Genomic DNA, 21,189 nt, shown 5'->3' with positions numbered 1-21,189 from the left:
TTTAGTTAAAATTAAAATTTATTTTTTATTAAAACTTGTAAGGCGATCAAAATAAAAGTTATACTGACAAGCATTATAATGCGATCTATCTATATATTATTCTTGAAAATCTCTACGCTGTTTCCTCTCTGAAACAAAACGTTACTCTTTATTATTCCCTACTACACAATTTCTTTATCTTTTATCTAAAATTTAATAAAAAACCAACATATAAAAATTTTTGGTATTTTAATTAAAAAAATAACAGTCGTGTAAAAATTATACAGAATAAAAAAAATGATAATTGAAAAGCAAAATCTAAAGACTAACACGAAGAATATGATAATGGAAAAGATATTTCATTAGTATCAACAATAAGCTCATCTTCTCGTCATCGTTACTGTAAGTATTGTTTAGATCTTTGAAGGAAATCAAATCATAATAACAAATTGGCAAAATAATGGCAAAAGACACGCATTCTAGACAGTTTCACAGATAAAATCGTCAACAAAGCTTCCTATCCGTTTGATACAGTCATATAAACAATTTTTCCAAGACTGTAGATTCCAATGTCTGCTAGTTTTCTGAATAGCAGATGTTTGATTTCTTCTAAATTTTATGGGCGGTACATGCACTATACAAATGTCCTGTCCAACTTAACATATTTTATTCAAAAATTTCTTTAATAACTATTAGGCACCGAAAGAATTTTTAATTTTGTGTTTCCAGTTTGAAGCACAACAAATCCCAAATTTCAATAAAAATTTCAACTTTATGGTTTTGATTTTCTTTAGATTATTTAGAAGTTCAAATTTCCAATAAAATTATTTACAAGACAAAAGCACTTGAGGTGTTAAAGTCAAAGATTTTCTGAAACAAATTAATCAGCCAACACTATCAGATTAATGCATGCTTTCAGGCATCAAAAAGAAGTTAAAGTCTCAGCTAACTTGTTAAAACTAGTAACAGTATCAATAATAATCATAAAATCACTTTTTAATGTTAAGAAAAATAAAAGTTTGTGGCACTTTGTGATTGTTTGTTATTAAAAAAAATTATATACTTCAAATATAGAATGTTGTAGTTTTTTTTCAAGTTTTTATAGATGTAAAATTGTTATAACATCAAAAATGTGCTAAAATGTGTTATGTATATAAATGTGTGTAGTTTGTTTCACGTGAAACGGCTATTAGATTCAATAAAAGTGTAAAAACTTGGCAAACAGATTAGCTTTCAATGCTCTTTGACACAAATTGCACATTCATATGGAAGATATTTTATCTATCTTGAAATTTTTTTTTCGGACGAAAATATTTCAAACCGGTTTAGCTAAATTTTGTTATGCTTGTTTGTCTATTCTAATCGGAAGCTATGTTGCTGACTTTTCTTTTCCACTCGTGATTCAGTCGTTGTCGTCATTGTTTTGCGTTCCACCACTCGTTGTGTCATTGATGCCAAGCGTGTCGAACTTCCTTCCGTTAAATTTAATTTACCATCTTCCGATAGTGACATTTGGGAAAATTGACTGTCAACTGTTGTGGTTGGCTGCTGCTGGTCGGCGGAGCTAGTATCATAACTTCTTGTCTCATATCTGTAAGAAGGACTGGCGATTAGGAGAAAAAACGAGTGGTTAGTTTTGCAACACATTATTAGCAACCACAAAACAAGAAGAGATGTTGGTAGAGATTCAAACATAGAGCCGAAATGTTACATAATTATAATTTCGTTAAATTTTGAAAAAGGTTAGACAATTAATAACTCGGAGGACGTTCTTCGTTAATGTGCGTTCGAAGAAATATATAGTAGTTTCTCCCAATGAGAACAATTGGATCTTGGGCATGTTTGTATGATATTGATATCGGCAGTATCCACACAATTTTGCGGTGGAGGCTGAAATCAGTTAATTGAAGACAACAGTCATACTGTTGTGACGAAAGTCGTTTTGATAATTTGCAAGTATACAACAATTGTATAAGCGTAGCGCGACTATTTAGTTAGGTTGACCGCAGACGGCTCAGATGTCGATAAGGATTCCGGAAGTCAAAGTAGTTTCTAGCAGAGTATTCGCGCATATTTTTGATATATTCAGAGAGGTATAAGAGGGCCTCAGTTCCGCCCCGAAAGCTGACTCAGTTTTAGAAACAGAAAATAGTGCATCGGGTTATAAACATAACTTGAAGTTAGTAAGATGGAATTTAATTAATTGTAAACAAAGGGCTGTAAGACGAGTTTCGGTGAGTGCAATTGGCAATGTAGTGATACAAATTCACGGATATTCGTGCGATATTCCTTCGAATGTTTGGAAATATGAGAGGAAATTCACGCAACAACCGACCACGCGATGTCTGTAGGTTACCGTTGATGCTCATAGGTGGTGAGGAGGATGGGGCAGCAGCCCTGTCTGTTGAGTACACCAAAGAGCCAAAGGAGAGCCTCCAAATGGTGGCACAGGAAAACGCTGCATTCACATCGACTTGCTGGTCTTGAATACAGTAGACGAATTCTTTGAGATCAAACCGGAGTCTGCAGTGTCTCTTGCCACGAGAGAGGTTACTTGGTACCATGCAAATCGGGACGGCCCTCTGAGAGCATATGTCTGAGGACAATTCCTGGGGGATGCACAGTTTTTTGCGGTTGGCCCCCTTGTGGAGCTTCATGTGGCACCGTATTTCTCAGAGGTGTTAGATACGCCTCGCATCCAGTACCACTGTGCCAATCATACCGTGTCCGACGAGGACCGTGTTATTATACCTATACGGCAAGTACTCACATTGAACCGCGAAGACTTAATTGTAAGTTACCACTGAATCGTAGCGTTGTATTTCTCTTACTGTTGTCGTGTCGTTCCGCCTAAGAAATCGCTACGGGAAATTTACGAGAGCAAAGGGAATATTTAATATTTTGTTTCCTGCTTGAAAAATCGACAACGGAACCTTAGCGAACACTTCAACAGACTTTCAAGGAGAACGCCATCAGGCGCATTGTTTTCGAGTGGTTGCTGGGATGAACGTTGAAGACCAGTTGGCCCTGGGCGCCCTCGTTATTTCAAAATTATAAAAACGTTGAAAAAATCAACGAGGGTCGTCGTTTCGAGATCGACAAAATTAGAGAAAAGGCGGGCGTGAGTTGGAACTCGTGCAAATGGACTTTGACTGAGGATTTGCAAATTAGACGTGTTGCCGCTAAATTTTTTCCATACTTTTTCAAACTGGATCAATCAGTCAATCAATCGATTGATTTTATGTCAGGACTTGAAAAAACAGATTCAAAGTTATCCAAACTTTTTATCTAAAGCTGTTACCGATGATGAGAATTGGTGTTACGGATACGACCTAGAAACCAAGCAAGCGCTAAACCAATAGAAGGCTCCCAACTTCATCAGACCAAAAAAAAAAGCAAAACAAGTGTAGAGACCATGATCGTTGCTTGCATCATGCTCGTGAAATTATCCATTGGAAATTTGTTTTGCTTGGCTAAACTATTAACTAGCATTTTTATTTGGAAATTTTAGAAAGATGTGGAAGGATGTGCGGAGGAAACGCAACGTGATCAGACCACTGATTCCTTCAACAAGATAATACCCCGAGGCACGTAGCGTTGAGTAAATCGCTATTTGATCTCCCAGGGGTGGTTTGTCGGTCCTCAGTCTCCATGCGACTTTTTCCTATTTCGAAGAATTGAGAAAACCCAAAGGAAGCGTTTTGATGATGTAGACGTGGTGAAAACAACTTCGCGACGAGCATTGGGCGATATCAAAGTTGAAGAGCCTGAAGTTCATCACACCTAAGGCAATATTTTGAGGATGACTGAAGGAATTTTGTAAAAAAAGATAATATCGGGAAATCTCGTTATCTTTGTCCCAAACATTTGGAAAACTCCTAAATTCTATTGTTTTGATATTTAAGGACTAACTGTGGATATGATTCTTCACAAATTGCTTGAAATAGCATTTTCGATTGTGTCAGAGACAGGAAGCTCAGTGTTTCAGATATAAAAGGGTTTTGTCGATTTTTTATGTAAGAATATTTGAGTACACAATGGTTCCATTTCTATAGATAACTCGTAGTGTACATACATTGATTATTCTCGTTATTCAATTCGATATGGTACAAACATTTTATTTTTTAGGGGGTAAGTAACTTAACCTACTATAACTTTAGTAATAATATTAGGATTTCCACCAAACTTTCCAATATGAAATCATATAAAAACCTATATTGCTGCAAAAAAAAAAAAAATAATAAAACACCCCTCTTTTAGGTTTATGTTACAGTTGCACCTGCAGCAATGTAATTCACTGCATACGTGGGGATTCACAGTTTCAAAATTTCTACCGAATTTCGAGTCAATACTTGCAACCGTTTCTGAGAAAAAATACGACAGACAGACAGTACACCAAAAAAGCGCCCTCTCACCGTTCCTTTTGCTGCTTGTGGACACTAACCATTGGTATAATCACTACCAATAAAAATGGTTTGCTTAGAAATGAACGATGAAGATCATCGCAGATCGGTGCTCCGCGGACTGGTCCATGAACCTGGTTCACGCATCAGCACGATAACTTTGCAAACGATGCATCAACGCTTGCCTCGAATACAAAATATCTCTTCAATGCTTCTTAGTGCTGGGTATGTTTCCCTGGACTAGTGCCATCACTTACACCGTTCCGAATAGAATATTCCTTATTAGACATGATCTGTAGGCTAAGTTTCCACATGAAGCTCAACCTCAAACAGAAAATCGGTTCAACGTTATCAACAATTTTAGAACAACGACCTTTTTGACTTTTTATGACTTTCAAGGGCATTTGAATTATGATCGAACAAAGGTAGCAAGGGCTAGCTCATGCTTTGCAAGAATGATACCTACATCGGTCGAGGCGAGACTGGTACAGTCTATTCTTTTACACAGGCCAGTGCCGTGAACCTGAAAACTATATTTTTAATAATATTAATAATCGTTGGCACAACAATCTATATTGGATCAAGGCCTTGAAGTGTGTTAGAGCACTTCATTCAAGTCCGCAACGGTACACTGTAGGAGGAAATGTGATCAGCATTGCGCTCGCCCGAGATTATTACCTTGATTTGACTCACATAGTCATTCACAGCTGAGTCGACTGGTGTCCAACGGCAAGTCACAATATAAATCCCACTGCCACCAGTGAGATTTGAACCGCGACCCTCCGTACGATAGCCTTGTGCTCTAACCATTCAGCTATCTGTACACACATGTTTTTAAGATGTGCAATAAACACAATGCAATTTGGGAACTATTACGTAAAGGATACCGAAAATCTGTTTCAAGCCATGATGCTCGCCGTGTAAGAAATGGACGAAACTGCACACTGTCGTCTACGAATCATCAAGAAATGAGTTCAGCGAAACGCGTGAAAACCGTTCGTGAAACCAGTATTAGTGATTGATCACCAATACCAAAAAATAATCTTAACTTCCGTGCCATACAAGCTCAGCATCTCACTGATGAAAATAAGCTCCTACGTCTCCAAACACGTTTCAAGAAACATTCACGGTGGAACAATCCCATAATCCCCTAAACGATAGTCACCGAATATTGTCTAAATCTGCGATCGATCATGGTTTGAAGTGGAATTTACCCTAGGGGTGAGACATTCCTTGTTTTCGAAAAGGGTCAAAATCAACCAAATCATGAAATGTGCCGCTACAACATGCTCAAGGCCACAGTACTTTAGTGGATCCAACAGTACTTTAACGATGCGGATTCGATGTTTCAATAAGACGTCACATCGTCCGTTAAAGCAAAACTGTTTCAAGAATAGTGCCAGGTCAACTTTTCAACTTTCAGCATGTTTGATGAATGTTCGCCCTGCTCACCGAATTCAATAGGCTACAGCGTGTGGTTAATTTTAGAGGTAAGGGTCTGTGCTACACTTCACAACAATTTGAAGTTGCTAATGCTGTCGCTGCCGAGGGAGGTCATTTCGAAGCCGGATGAGCATGTTGTTATTTAAGGCCTACATTATTGCGATTGGTTGTTTTGATACATTTCTTTCATTCAATGAAAACGGATAGCAAAATATTTAATTTTTTGCTGTATTTGTGGAACAACATTAGTTGATTCCGTATACATCCTCGCGGGAATTATCCGTTTAGATCAACAAGATCCGTTTCCAGCAATCAATGTAATTAGAAAAATAAAAGCCGGGCGTCGTTTCTTCCACAAACGCGATTCAATTTATATACAAATACAGATATTTTGGACTAGATATTTTGGGAACAACTTATTCCCTTTAGGAGTGCTCGGTGTTTGTTTCAATAATTTTAAATAATCTCTACATTGATTTATATATTCTAACGATTTAAATTGAAGGAAAACCATTCCACCGAATGTGACTACGGACTACCGAAAAGTCATTAAGAAGGAATTCGATAGCAGATGTCAAAAATGGTTGGACCGATCTGGAAAAAGCGACGAGAGAAATAAGTTGCGTAGAAGAAAAGTAACACCTTACACAATCAATTCCTTACAGTTTGACGTCTAGCTTCGCTTCCTAAACGCGTCATTGTTACACCCAAGGACCGACTTTGAGTGTGCAGTTTTTACTATATGAGAATCATGGAGGAGAGGAGGAGGTGGACAATTTAATCAAAAGGATGTTGGAATCAGATAACTCCATGAAATTCTTTCTAAGATTTTTCCTTCCATCAAAATAAAAATAAAAAAATAAATAAAAAGGATGAACGCTAACGCATATTAAGGCAAAGGTGGGTGATATGCATTGATATGCTATGTCCCCGTTATCAATCAAAATTTGCTCATTACGTTAGGGACAGGAACATGACTAATGTGAGGCTCCGGCCCTAGTAATTACGACTGAAGACGTAATATAGGTATAACAAAATTTGAATAAAGATTAGGTGCAATGCACAACTATTGCTATAATATCGTGGAGCTCTTTACGAGCTGAGTATAATGTCGCCCAGGAACGATTATATTTTCCCAAATGTCAAAATTGGTTTAGTTTTTCATGTCTTTTGAGATGACATGTTTAAATGAACAACATGTCGCTATAAAATTATGTTTTTAAGTGGTCAATTACCAAAACATGAAAATGCCGAAAAACATTGTGAGTTCATAGTGGAAGAAATGATGGAATTAACTAAATTATTCTGGAGCTGGATTCAGTATAATAATCGTTGCCAAATTAGTGTCGTAAATTTCTATCAACCACCAATCGCAACGCCAACTGGAAACAAGTCATGCTTTGAAAGAATAGATCATATACACTTGCATATGACATCGTTTTCCCAACAAATACAGTCAAAACTCCTATATAAAGTCATTACTAATTGTTAATGAAGCTGATGGTTGCCATAAACCACGATATGGAGCCTCTGGATTTCCAGAGGAGCTTGCACTCCTCCCCCACTGTTCTAAGCCTAGTTCTAGGGCAATCCATTCGTCGACTATCATGGTACAATGGGTTCCATTACATGGCTTTCCACGGAGGCAATCGCTCCATTCAATAAAGAAACACTTGTATTGCTAAACTGTCATATAAGAATCTATTTAAGGCCGAAAATGTTTTCTCCATCGATAATAATAAGTGAATTAAAGTGAAAGAGGCAAATTTATAAACTTTCTATGAAAATAAACACATTGAAACATGTTTTTATGTCACATTTTCACAAGGCTCACAAAATATAATTTGGTCAAACTGTTATGCAGAAATGTAAGGAAATAAAAACAGAAAGTTATATATATTCGATCCTGTTAGAAGATAAAGACTCATTTTTAATAAATAAAAAAAATATTTTCCTTTGCCAATCAGGACAATGTGACCAAACTTTCTCTTACCTCGAAGTGAATCCTTCATAATTCTTCCCGGGTGTTTTGTAAGCTCCACTCACAGCCATAACTCCATCTTGACCGAAAGTCTTCTCGTGTAAATCTCTTATACACGCTTCTAAATTGTTATTCCTCTGAGACTTATCTTGCTGTTCATTCTGTTGTTGATTCGTTGTCGATGTGGTGGTGAAAGTTGACGTAGTTGTACCGAATGATCGGTTTGCTAATGGACTAATAGGCGAGACTTCACCAATGTGCCCAACACCCTGATATGGTCGTGGAACAGCATTAGCAGTTAGTGTTGGATTAGAACGATAGGTCGCCGACGTGATTGTTACGTTTTGATTTTGATTAACATTTTGATTGTAGTTGGCGTTATTGGCTTGTGGATGGTGAAAATGTTGGGGCGATGTGGCTGTATGTTGGTAGTAATATTGGTTTCTTTGTGATTGCTGCTGCTGGTCCTGTTGCTGTTGATACCCAGGAGATGCATTTTGCACATTGCGGTTATATGACTGTTGATTAGGGAGTTAAAACAGAATTGTTAGCTAAGAGATTAGTAATTTGTTATAAACAAGGAGAATGCCTCTCGCGATGTTAATTTATCAGTCAAATTTTTTCCGGATAACATAAGAAATAATTCTTGCCATTAAAAACTGATCTTTGTTACTGAACATTTATCGCAATCAAGTATTATCAACTACTTGTGTGAAATGTGGTTAAAGACAAGACCGGCATTCCCCTTCTTAACTACCAAAACTATTCCAATGTGAATTTTGATTATGCCAAATACCAAATAAATAAAATAAAGAGGTAATTTAAATTTAGAGCCAAACGAATCTTATAATCTTTATCTTAACAATTAATCAACTTAAGCTCGTACATTGTTAGTAAGAACCGGTGACGTATAACCCTGCTGATGATATTCAGAGTCGCTTTCATCGGTTGTGAAACCACCAGCATTTTTCTTTGATCGCGCTTGACGAATCTTTATAAGTTTATGACGAGCTTCTTCTAGTTGTTTCTCCATTCTGAGCACATCAGACCGAGCATTGATTTCCTGCGCCATTCCGTCAACCATGCTTGTGTTTATTTTCAAGATATGCTCTTCCTCCATATCAATTGCTTGCTGTGCAGCTCGTACCAGATTGTCAGTTGACTTAATAACTGCATTGCCAGCCGATTGTAAACGACGGCCGGTTTCTGAATTTGGATCTGATTTAACTTTACAAGCAATCAATAGTTGCGCAGTTGATGCAGCCACTTGCTTTGCTGACGAAATCAGCATCTCTTCAGTTCCATTACCGCGGACTAAATTCTGAGCGGCTTCGACAAGACTATGAGTTGCAGCCGCAACATGGCGAGCAGCTGAGATCAAACCTTCAGACCATTGTCCGTCATCGGATGATGTAAGTGGACGTCTCGATACTTTTCCTTGATCGATCAGTTCACGTTGTGCAGCATTGGCAGCTCGAACGAGAGCAGATGATGCCGCCATTATTCCTTTAGCTGCTTCTAAAATCATCTCATCGAATTTCATGTTCTCATCGGCTTCCTGTAAAGTAGAGATGTAATTTAGATATTGCAACATTCGTTGTTCTATTTGAGTGCATTACTATTCAGAATGTGATTGTTTAAAAGATTATTTATATTCCGAGAAAATATGGTCATATGCTTAAATATAACTGGATGAAGGAAGTTCTTGAAGAGAAAAATTATATACGCACAATTTGATGCCAATGCTTGATTTAACTGTACAACCAAATTTCGGACTAATCTAGCTTTTACTGCAAAGCACGTAAACAAAATCTCCATATTTTCTCGGATATCATATGGGTAAATAATGAGGAAATTTGTTAGATTTATTAAATATATACATGAGAGAAAGCCTAATGGGGACCACGGTAATAATATGTTTGATTCCTGGGTGAGAACTAAAGCAACAACCAAGAATATCAAACATATCTAACCGTAGCCACCAACCACCACCTGTTAGAAAATGCTAAGGATGTAATGTTAAGCTATTATATATTAAAAGGCAGAATGCAGTTGTTAAATGTTAGGAATTTAAATATAGTTAGAAGTTATATAGAATATGAAATTCATATAGGTGTGCGAAATAAATGTGTTACAAACCTTAACATCTGGTTGGCGACGTGGTCTTAGATTAGCTAATTTCTTGGCCGCGGCGTCAATCGAGGCAGCTGCTCCCAAAAGTTCATTTTCAGCAATGACAGTAGGATCTTCAGGATCAATCCATTCGGATCCCTTCAATAAACGAGCCATAGCAACTAAATCTGTAACACATTTGGCGACACGACGTGACAAATGCATTCTTTCATCCGCCGAACAGTTACGGAGAATGCCTTGAAGAAGGTCACCATAAGCTTCACCAACTCCTGCACCCGCTTCTAGAGTACGATTGCGTAGCTCTTCAGTTTCTGCACAGCTCCATGCAACAGTCTGTAATGAAAAAAATATTACTGAATAAATAGTGCACACTGATCTTTCCGAGAAAATATTTCTATTAGTCACATAAGAAGACGCCTAAGACAAACGTAGTGAGTAGTAATTCTTCTTCTGGTGGATAAATACGCGAAATTAGTGGGTCTTCACAACTTTCGTTGGGAAGCTTATATATTACTAAGTGCTTCAGCCTGGGGACAAAATAGCCAGTCGATAGGATTTTGACTTAGTATTCGCGAAAACTGACTATATATTAGTCATGTAGCTGCATTTATTTCAACGTTTCAAGGGTAACCTCTCTGGTACGTGTGCACTTATATTCCAAAATTGTACAATAAACATATATATGATAAAGGGATCGCATACAGTACAAACAACGTCGTAAGGCACACAACTGATCTGCACATTTTTGCTAAAAACGCACCGAAAGCCTAGTGTTCGTCATTTGTTACTCTCCAGATGATTATTTATTGTTACTAAACTTAAGAACTCAGAGAAGATTCGGCTTTAACGATGAAGTCAATGCTCAAACCAATGCCTACTCTGAAGGCCTCGGCAAGTCTTAGCATTTGCAAGTGGTCGACAAATTCTTCGTGGTGATTTAAGACCTTCCCCAGTAAGTGGAAAAAGGAGATAATCGATAAGGTTCTGGAAGACCATCCGCCTTGAGTACGACAACTAGAATGGTAAAATTATCCTGGGATGAATCAAAGAATACTTTGAGCACTGACTGGTTTTCGTTTTGGATCCTCCTGTACCAAGCACATTAACATCTTTCGGCTCATTGTGGAACAGTGTGCCGGGTTTAGATCACCGCTTCACGTGCTTTTCATCGATTTCGAGAAAATTTTCGGCAGTGTCAACAGGACGTGCATATGGAGTACTTCATGAATAAGGGACATTCCGGAAAAAAATAATGACTATTATCAGAGCGAAATATGATGGCGCAAAATGCCAAGTTTTGCATCGAGTTAAAGCTTAGGCAAATTTAAAGAACAAAGCGGAGTCCGACATGATTGCATCTTTGCACTGATACTTTTTCTTCTCGTTATCATGTTGCCGTGGCTGGAGGACATGGTGCGGTTCAATGGACTGTCATATTTCCTCAAATACCTCGATTACGCAGATGATATCTGTTTACTCTCTCACTAAGTCATGCTCCTTGCTCCATTGCTCTCAACTTGAAAGGATTGGTCATGTAATCTTCCTATTTGCATTAATAGACAGAATATTGAAAGGATCGGACGGTTTGTATATCTATGTAGTGTGCTCTTATCAACGACGTTACCGAACTTGATTTCGCTCGGTGTATTAACAGTGCTAGATCCGCCTTTCTCTGTTTTGTTCAAAATCTGGGAATGCAACTAACTCAATACCAACGCTAAAGTAAGGGTGCTCCGCGTCAATGTTTTGACTTTCGCCAGCATGTTGTACGTACGTGTTGATAAGAAAGCGTGACAATGGATAGGTCACACTTTGAGAAAAGCCGACAACTCCATTGCGGGTTACGCCATGCAATTAAACTCACTATCCCAGGTTGGGCAACGAGTGGCGTATAACAGTGGAGGAAAAGTACAATCGTCTTGGAAAATTGTGCAGTGGCTGACGCTTTATTCCCCACGTAGTGTTTTATGGTAACCATATAACAAATTTGAGAAGCGTTAGATGAAGTGAATAGTGCACAAAGATTAGATCGAAAGTAGATTTTGTTTTCTGTTACTTTTAGAACAGTCTGTTGTTTGCTTTAAAAGGCATGATCTCAATGGTCAATCCTTCTAATAATCTAAAGCGCAAAAATACTAATGCAGGCCAGAAAACGCTTTCACGTACAAAACAAAGCCTCAGGAATGCCAAGTTGCTTAAGCAACTTTTGAGCCGACATTAGGGAGCCATTTAAAACGTCATACCCAGAAAGTGCGGTTTTCGACATAACATAACATTAACCATTATCATAGTCCCAAAAGTGCAGTCGCTTGCACCAATCGAATGACCTGGACCGTTTTTCACAGACAACATGGGTAATCTTCGGTCGTCGAATCCATGATTTTCTGTCCTTGAGGTTATCGCACTGAAGCTGTTTCTCGTTCCCAGTCGCAATACGATATAGAAATCCCTTCCATACTCATTTTTCAAACAAATTTTCACAAGCAAACAAACGCCATTAAATCTCTCGCCCACAACTTGTGCGGCCCATGTCACAGTCATTACAATCGAATGTGCAAATTCTTGCCACTTTTGAAACGAGTTTTGATTAAAGAATGACCGTAATTCGGCTTTTACGAAAGCTAGACCACGAAACCTTACCAGGGGTATACTGTTACCATCGGAACCGACATAGTCTCTGAATTCACATGTTTCAAAAGAATTCTTGGAATTTCATGGGGCTTGTGGTTATGCTCAAGCGAACAGAGACTTTGGGCCTCAAACATAGTGTTGCGTTTCAATACGGGTGCCGTACTCCATAGTTCGGTAAAGATTTAGGTAGGTCTTGCATTCACCAGTATGAATAGCTATGCATTCAGTATAGATTAGCACCGTTGTGCTTGTCTTATTGATCATGGTCACAAAATTAATCAGACCGTGGGAAGTCGACGAAGCAGGTACTCGCGTAAATCCACAGAGAGATAACTGCATCTTTGACGTTTTCGTTTTTCTGTTTCTTGTTTCGAAATATGTGTTCTGGAGGTTGCTATTTATGTTATTACGGAAAAATAATTACAATAGAAACTCTATTTCCCTGTATTTAGCGCGTCCATTCCTTATGTAATATCATGACCGAATATTATTGTGGCTGAGTGTAGATTGAGATAATGCTGACATTAGTTATTACAGGATTTGAAGTCATATTTGGTTGAGCTGTTAATAGCTCCCTCCCTCCCTTGGCAAGAACGCGAGGAGTCCAGCGTAAAACTCAAAGAAAATTAAAAGAAGCAAAACGTATATTCGTCATTTATGAGATGTTAGTTGACGGCGAAACATAAAATACACAAGAATCGTTGAAAATGTTATCACACACCATCTAAAGCATAGTCCCCAAGTCAGTCGATAATTTCGAAGCAATGGCGTGTGAATGGAAAACTTGAGAGTACATAAGCCACACATTCATTTTTTGTTCACGCCTATGAAGCATTATCTTTCTTAATTGAGTGTGATAAAACAACTGTAAGATATTTCTTCTGAGCATTATCGACGCAGCGAAGAGGAGGCACTTCCTTTGTGATTGCCCAGCAACAAACAATTATTTGGAAACATAGAAGAGATCTCTGGTTTTATGATGGCAGAGAGCTGCTAGTCTTCGTCAACGCTATGGGCTGGCTCTGAAGCCGGTTAGATTGTGGGCTCTTGTCCTTCCCAAAACAGTCATGATCATACGAGTTTGTGAAATCAAGACGGCGCACTATAGCTCTAATCAGACTCTTCGCCATTTATATCTAGCTACTTATCTTCCCAGTTTCATAGGCGTTAAATATTTCAAGAATTTAAAAAAAAAAACTTTAAATATACTTACTCGGCACACAACGAGCATTTCGGAAATCGCACGCCGTCCCATATTAGCTGCAGCAACAATATCAGCTTGAAGATTTGATGCTCCAGCAGCAACAGCTTTAGCCGTAGCCACGGTGACGTTCTTTGTGACTCGTATAAGATCTTCGGGTGTAGCCGGGGTCATTCCAGGTGCCAGTGGAGAATGCATAGCCTGCAAAGAAAAATTGTATTAACTTCATATTTCTATATAAATAGCTATTCTCCTCGACTTACCCTAATCTCCTGCGAAATAGCTGCAACAGTGGCTTCCATTGCTCGTGTGCCACGTGTATGTTCATCCTCTACAGCTTTAACGGTCTTAAGCAATGATGACACATTCAACACCATAACCTTTGAAAGGAAACAGATTCAATTAGATAAATTTCGTTTAATTTAGGATTGGTAATATGATTGCAATGACATTGTGGCAATAGTTACCTAAAAAAATTCAACAACTCAATAGATAAGATCATAAAAATTCACTGCAGAACAATGGCGTTGGGTTGATTACATATGTTTTTAGATTTATTATGATATTATTGAATTATTTGTAATGAATTATCTTATTCGCAATTATGATGTAATGAAGGGTCAGTATAAGGACTATGAAGGGTAATAGCTAAACCAAATTGTAAGGCATCATTTAATTTTGACTGGATTTATTTCAGATATTTGATTTGTATTTAAAGTTTAAAGAATACATACATATATACTTTTTATGGCTAACGTTTTGTAGTAAGAAATTTTATTGTTATTTGTTATGGCACTTAACGAAAACAATCCGCATAACTATTGGCATTGACTTTTTTCCACCAAAATTAATTTTTATTTCATCGGGATAAAAAAACAGCATTTGTGGACTTTATTGCCAGCACTTTCAGTGCTTATCTTTCGATTAAATTCAGCAGCAGACATCGTTGAAATATGTTAATATTTATGTTAATCTTGTATTCAAATGTAGTGATTGTCGGATCGTTTTTGAAAGTAGGATACTTAACATAAACCACTAGTTAAGTGTCAATAGATTTGCTTGTCCCTTAAATGTTGAATACTTTTTTATTGGTTAAAATAAAAAAATATATGTATGGGCCAGCTATATTACAGTTAACTTATTGAAGAAGTAGGCAGACACATCAATAGGTTTTGAGTGAAGCATTCAAACATTTGAAAAGCAAACCAATTCTAAACAATTATGATCAGTTGTTAATCGAATGATACCGAGTTCGTTTTATCATATCATAATGCCGGGTTTACCTTTATTTTTGGATTTTATAGTTCAGTAATCGTGATTAATACTTTTTGTGAGTTTCTAAAAATATTTCTCTGTGGTGGTGATCCAGTGTGCCACTAATTCTCCCATTCAACATCCTGACATCGGATTCCAGAAGATCTCAACAATCTGCCCTCTTTATTCGTCTTGAGCGGGATAGCCCTTGGGTGTTTAATTAAATTGAACACAATGGTAAAGTTCCAACGCATTGTTGGTCCATTTTGGTGTTCACAAATACTAAAGCCTCATAATTTGACAATTTTCCTTTACATGGAACTTTCAACTACTCCCATTTGTACTGGTCTGCCTACTTCTTTTACAAGAATATATTACGTATAAAACTACCATAATTTAGGTATGAACCCACTATGTATTTTAACAGGAGGACATTGAACCAAAATCTAATTTAGAGACATATTAGAAAAATGATACTGATTAGCACTCAAACATCCACTGATGCCATTGTTTATGTTAACATGAGTGACTTCTGATACGCACATATCCCTAAGCATCTGTCAGAAATAAATAAAAACAATTGAATATAATATACTCTAGCTATCAATTTACTACTATGCAAGAAATTTTGAATTTCGAATAACCGTAAGGAGTTCAAATATAGTGGGGATGCAAGAAAAAAAAACAATGAAGCCATAGACAAATTAGCCCAACGAGAAAAGTAAAACCGAACATTCCATATGATTTTCTCGAAGAATAAGGTTCCTAAATATTAAACAGCTAAGTAGAACAGATGCGCACAACTTTTTCACCAAAATAAAATCGACATCGTGCAATTTTCGATTTGTATACATAACATCATCAGCATTATTAGATGAACTACTGTTTCGAGTCATTAAATGTTGTTTTTTGTAAGTTACATTTCTTTATTCTAATGCAGGCAAGCATGTGTTCAACTACGATGCATTCAAAGAGAGAGAAATAGATCGCCTTAAAGAAATTATTGTCTCTTATATTTGGACTATAGGAAATCTATTGAGAGAGTAGTTTTCTACTACTATTCTGTATTATTATTACTTGCCTCCCCCTTTGTTGGATGTTTTGTTATTTTAGATAATAAACACATCAATTTACTTCAATTTTCAAAAACGATATAGTATGATGCGGTTGCGGTTAAGTGCCATGTCCATTTCTTATGTTCTTAGAAACTTTTCAAAAGTATTTATTCAAAATATGAGATCTTTGGTCATTTATTTATATTGAGTATTTAGGAAAAAGTGAAGCACATCTATTAGTTGGAATTTAATTCTAAATTTTAAACAATATTGTAGAAAAAATCGTTATTTTACAACACAAGTAGTCGAAGATGTATTCCATAAATGTTTTACAAATCCAGTGCGTTACGATTAATGAAAATTTAAGCCGATCTATAAATTGAGTTTTTTCGGTTGTGAAATAATTAAGCATACAATGATTAGGAATTAGTGGAAAACTAAGTTAAAATATAAAAACGCAGCTCACGAAATTGTGGAGTTTCTAGTTAAAATAGAAGCTTTTTCATGAAAATTGAGTTTTCCGTTTAGTAAAACCCCGATGGCGCTCATCTATAGTGTACGTCACAAAGAATCTCCGTTGATATAATAGAACACCGATTAAGATATTTTTAGTAAAACAGGTGTTGGAAAAATATTGAGACTATGTATCTAGACTATCCATGTACAGATCTTTGTTAGCTTCTATCACGCGTACAATAATTTTCATTGGGACAACCTGCCTGAGCTTGAAATAAAATTGACTAACGACACACTAGCAAACATGACGTTCCAATATGTAATCAGGTAAATTGAACACTGTTTAAGTCCACTCAAATAATGGCGTACGCTGATGACATCAACCTAATGGCACGACTAATGTCACATGTGAAGATGCCTTTTTAGAGCTCAATTTAATAACGAGGAAGAAAAAAATCGGAGCCTATAAACCATTGAGACAAAATTTGACTTTACGAGATTAAACCTGGAATATATTGATCACTTCATTTTAAAAAACCCTTACCAAAGCTGCCCATCACTTTTCCAATTTTCAAAACATCACATATCGTCTCCCCATTTATATCTATGAAAGATATATAATTTGAACCCTACTGTCCTCTTGAAAGATGGCATGATTCAAAAAACCTCTAACATTGTTTCGGGATCATACTTTCCCCACTTATATTATACGAAACTGTTAATAGAACATGTTATTACGAAAAATAGGAACCACCAACATTGGAATGTTACATAGGGACATCTTTCATTTTGAACATGAAATCTTTTTATAAATTTTTCAAGCCTACTGATAAGACCTCTTGGTTTCTTATGAGTGTGGACCCTCGGCACAAACAAGTGCCATGGTCAATTTCTTCTCAATGGCCCACAACAGGCTCCCAAATATCTCTCAAACCCCAATTACAGCGATCGAGTAAATATTAGGACTCTACTTTATACATCCATAAGCAGGGATAAAATCATATACTCTTTTCCTGCAGTGCTCCCCATTATCATCACAACTATGATAATAGCACTGGAAAACACCCGAAAATTATTCTATGTACAAGACTTTGTACAAAAAAACTTGCCATTTATCGTAACACTGAACCCCTCAATGACTTTGTGGATGGCACACATCAAAAACACTCTTTGCATATAATAGCTAACGCTAAAAACTGACTTGGATATCCATCTCTCTACATAATTTAATTCCGTGGATATCTAGAAACGCGTTTATATAACAAACTCCTTTCACAATGAGTTTGAATTACATTGAAGTGAAAGTAATAAAAGCTTGTTGTTTCTTTTTCGTTGGTGTGGATATTTATTCTTGCAAATACCGATATTTCGGGAACCACTTGTTATCTGCTTTCTGAGTACTGCAACTTGCGCTAAAATTCTATATATATGTGGGTACCTGTTAATGATCATCAGGAGTATAGGTCTGCCCTATAGAATGATGTATTACGTTGAATACCCAACTATTGGGCAACCCAAATATTCTGTGCTGAACTCACATCCTCTCCCTGTTCTTCAATTGACCAGAAAAACAAAGAAAATCCCCATCATCCCCATTTTAACTTTCTCCCCATATTTACACACACGCAGATGACACAGCAGTTGACCTACACCCAACAATGCGCTTATCCAATGCCTCTTCTCTCTCTCAATATCTCAATCTTAATGCTCCATTGAATTTCCCTTCTAGCAAATTGCGCCACACACCTTTTAGGAACGCTTGATGAGGTCCTTGAAGGACTAGTTGAGCGTGTACGGTATTCCAAATACAGCCTACACGGCAAAATTGCAAATTACGTTTGCCCTCTTATTTCCCTAATGCCAGAGCAACAACGGATAAGTCACGATCACCCCTTTCTCTCCCCCAACCATCGACACACGTGACATCCGCACATATCTTCTTCTCCTCTGATTCCAACTCGACCACACCCCAAACAAATATTGAATAGAAAGAATCCCACACACCACAAAATCTAAAGATGGTTTTGCTCTTAGAGCTCCCTAGCATCCCGCAAAAAGCCAACCCTTTGCTTCAATAGCAACCTCTCTCTCCAAATACAAAACAGAATATCAGCCAGTTCATTGTCCAGCGGGTGCGGCCATGAGACAAAGCCTGGTACAGATCGGGAAGAGTCGCCCCCAATTTTTTATTTTGGTATGAATAGGATCGATCAATGGAGGTGGCAACGAACAAGATGAAATTCAGCGGCCAATCATATGAGCACGAGGTGTCGATATTCCTAGATACATGAATAAATAAACATAATTTCTAAGATTAGTAAAGGAGCGCTTAGAATTGCGTTTACGATACGCTGAGCTGTACGGTTTGTACGACGAACTATCTGCACCGAGCCTAGTGAAATTATGTCAAATATACTGGTATAGGCATATGCAACTCAAATTTAATGAAGAATTCTTGGTTGTACATCAAAACAACTTAGAGGAACACCACGTAAAAGATGAAAGGACTCAACTGACGCGGTCAGCAGATAGTTTTTGAGGATGCCCAATTTAAGGACACGGTTCTTGAACCAAGAAGACTAGGCAAACTATCGTGGAAGCAGCATTTTATTGTGGCTCTGAGTTCACTATCTACTTGATTACGGACTGCATTGATTTGGAGAAGCAATTTTCTCCTCCTTTCTAGTGCCTAGGCAAGGTTTAAGCCTATGGTTTTTGGTCGATATAATTCATATCGGTGGTGGGTTTTAGCATTAATATATTCGGAACCAATATCTGTAGCCACATTTAGTTACAGCACAGAGGTAAGCCAACGTCTGATGAGTCTGCCTTGACGAATGAGACCATCAGAAAATGAAAAAGAATAAATGCTTTCACATGGAAATACTTTGTTGATATGTTGTAATCGATTACTAAGATACATACATAATACACCTCATATAGCCCAGATTAGATTGTCCGAAGTAGTAATCCGTTTCCTAGATAGCATACAATAATAACTCTAGACGCTGAAGCATATTAAAACACCTGATTTCGAAGTCGTTATATCCGCTAAGATTTAATATGGTAAGCATGGCGTTTGCCCGAGAAATTTCACACAACAAATCAACCATCAAAAGTCAAAAGGTCTCAAATGTGCAGGCACGATATATACCAAAAAAGTGAATAATTTTTGAAGGTGAGAAAAATTACTACAATTCCCTCTTAAAACGAATCGAATTGCTCATGGGAAAATAATTTATACAATAAACTATAAACCGCCTCTTGTCAGAGATCCCATTTACTTGGCGAAGTAATTAGGTCTTCTTTGTTCCAAAAGTTGTAAATTTGTTGTTCTGCATCAAATACAACTGGCCAAATCTACCACTCAACCTCCCCGCGATTCCCGTTCGATAACGATAGTAGTAGCGGCCGTGAGACTGGTGTTACGTTAATGCCCTGAAACTCGAAAAGGAGCCTCGGAATGGATTGAATCAAGGGAAATGATCATGTAAATCAACTTTGGACTATCCTCTCGGGTGCTCGGATTTGGGAACCTTGTGCAGGCCATGAGCAGTAAACACCCTCCTCGAACAGGTCATTCAGTACAAACTGTATATGGTAGCAATCCAGAAATGAAACTATTGGGCAGCCAGATCTCAGAAATGAAATCGCATACATTTTTTAGAAGCAGAGAAGTCTGTAGGAAAGAGCGTTTGAAGTTTCATTGTTCATTTCTCTTGAACCACTTGTTATAGGCTTCAACCAATTAACGAAAGATTACATAATTCAAATATGAACAAAATTAAGGGATGCGAGAACCTCGAAACAGACAATATATACCTACTAGGATTAAGATCAATATGACGACCATCGCAAAGGAGTCATCGCAAAGGTTAGAATCGAATCAAAAATAAGTAAGCTCGACAAAAGGATATCAGCATCATTATCGGAAAGGAAAAAGTGAGCAAAAAATAGGGGTTGAAATTTGCCGATCTTCTCAATCAATCCGACACACCACCCAGAGATTGATTTGTAATTCCGTAGAGGAAAGAATGGATTCATGCAAAAATAAAGGACCTAAAAGCAAATAAAGTGCCTGGAGTCGATGAGAATCCGTGAAGGTCTTCAAAATCAACCAATATGAAGGATTGAGGAAATACCCGCAAAATAGTATAAAAGTATACGAAATTTGCTTTGCTCGTTCTTAAACTATTCGCAGAAAATGGCACCACAAAGTATCAAGGCAGCTTTAGGAAAGGACGCTCGATAATAGCTCTTCACCGTGCAACAAGTGCTTGAGAAGTGGTAGAAGTTCAATTTCGACATCAGTCGTCAACTCCAAACGATCATATGACAGTATCAATCGCAACGTTCTGTACGAAATCATGCTTGAATTTGGTATTTCGTCTAACAAAAGTAATCATGATAGGCTCAACCTCATAAGCACGGACTGAAAACAATCTGGTTCATTCCCAACAAGGAAGGATCTCAAGCATGGAAACGAACTGGCGCTTTTTCTCCTCAACTCGAATCTCAATAGGGAAAATCGCTGATAGTACAAAAAGAACGCTATTTTCTAAACCAACCCTAGTACGGTATGCCAAAGACATCAAAATGTTGTGCCTCCTTATCGTTAAAGAATCCTTCATGAATATCGATAAACCGCCGAAA

The 21,189-nt window shown here is 37.4% G+C and overlaps 1 protein-coding gene across 5 annotated transcripts in view; it reads right to left on the bottom strand.

Moving 5' to 3' along the window:
- LOC119648236 (talin-2) overlaps positions 1–21,189 on the bottom strand; it is a 108,485-nt gene continuing 87,296 nt past the window's right edge. For 3 of the 5 annotated variants that reach the window (XM_038049860.1, XM_038049861.1, XM_038049859.1), the window contains 6 exons: positions 14,035–14,151; positions 13,784–13,972; positions 9,946–10,272; positions 8,693–9,364; positions 7,819–8,324; positions 1–1,582 (listed from right to left, as the gene is read on the bottom strand). In XM_038049860.1, the coding sequence (XP_037905788.1) occupies positions 1,333–1,582; positions 7,819–8,324; positions 8,693–9,364; positions 9,946–10,272; positions 13,784–13,972; positions 14,035–14,151 (2,061 nt within the window). In that variant the 3' untranslated portion in view covers positions 1–1,332. Of the gene's footprint in view, positions 1,583–7,818; positions 8,325–8,692; positions 9,365–9,945; positions 10,273–13,783; positions 13,973–14,034; positions 14,152–14,445; positions 15,583–21,189 lie in introns of those variants that run through there. The other 2 variants (XM_038049862.1, XM_038049863.1) reach the window with 2 other exon arrangements.

Source organism: Hermetia illucens, chromosome 2 (assembly GCF_905115235.1).
Source record: "Hermetia illucens chromosome 2, iHerIll2.2.curated.20191125, whole genome shotgun sequence".
Classification (NCBI taxonomy): Eukaryota; Metazoa; Arthropoda; class Insecta; order Diptera; family Stratiomyidae; genus Hermetia; species Hermetia illucens.
The sequence above is the reverse complement of the archived record's forward strand: the minus strand, read 5'-3'. Positions and strand labels throughout refer to the sequence as shown.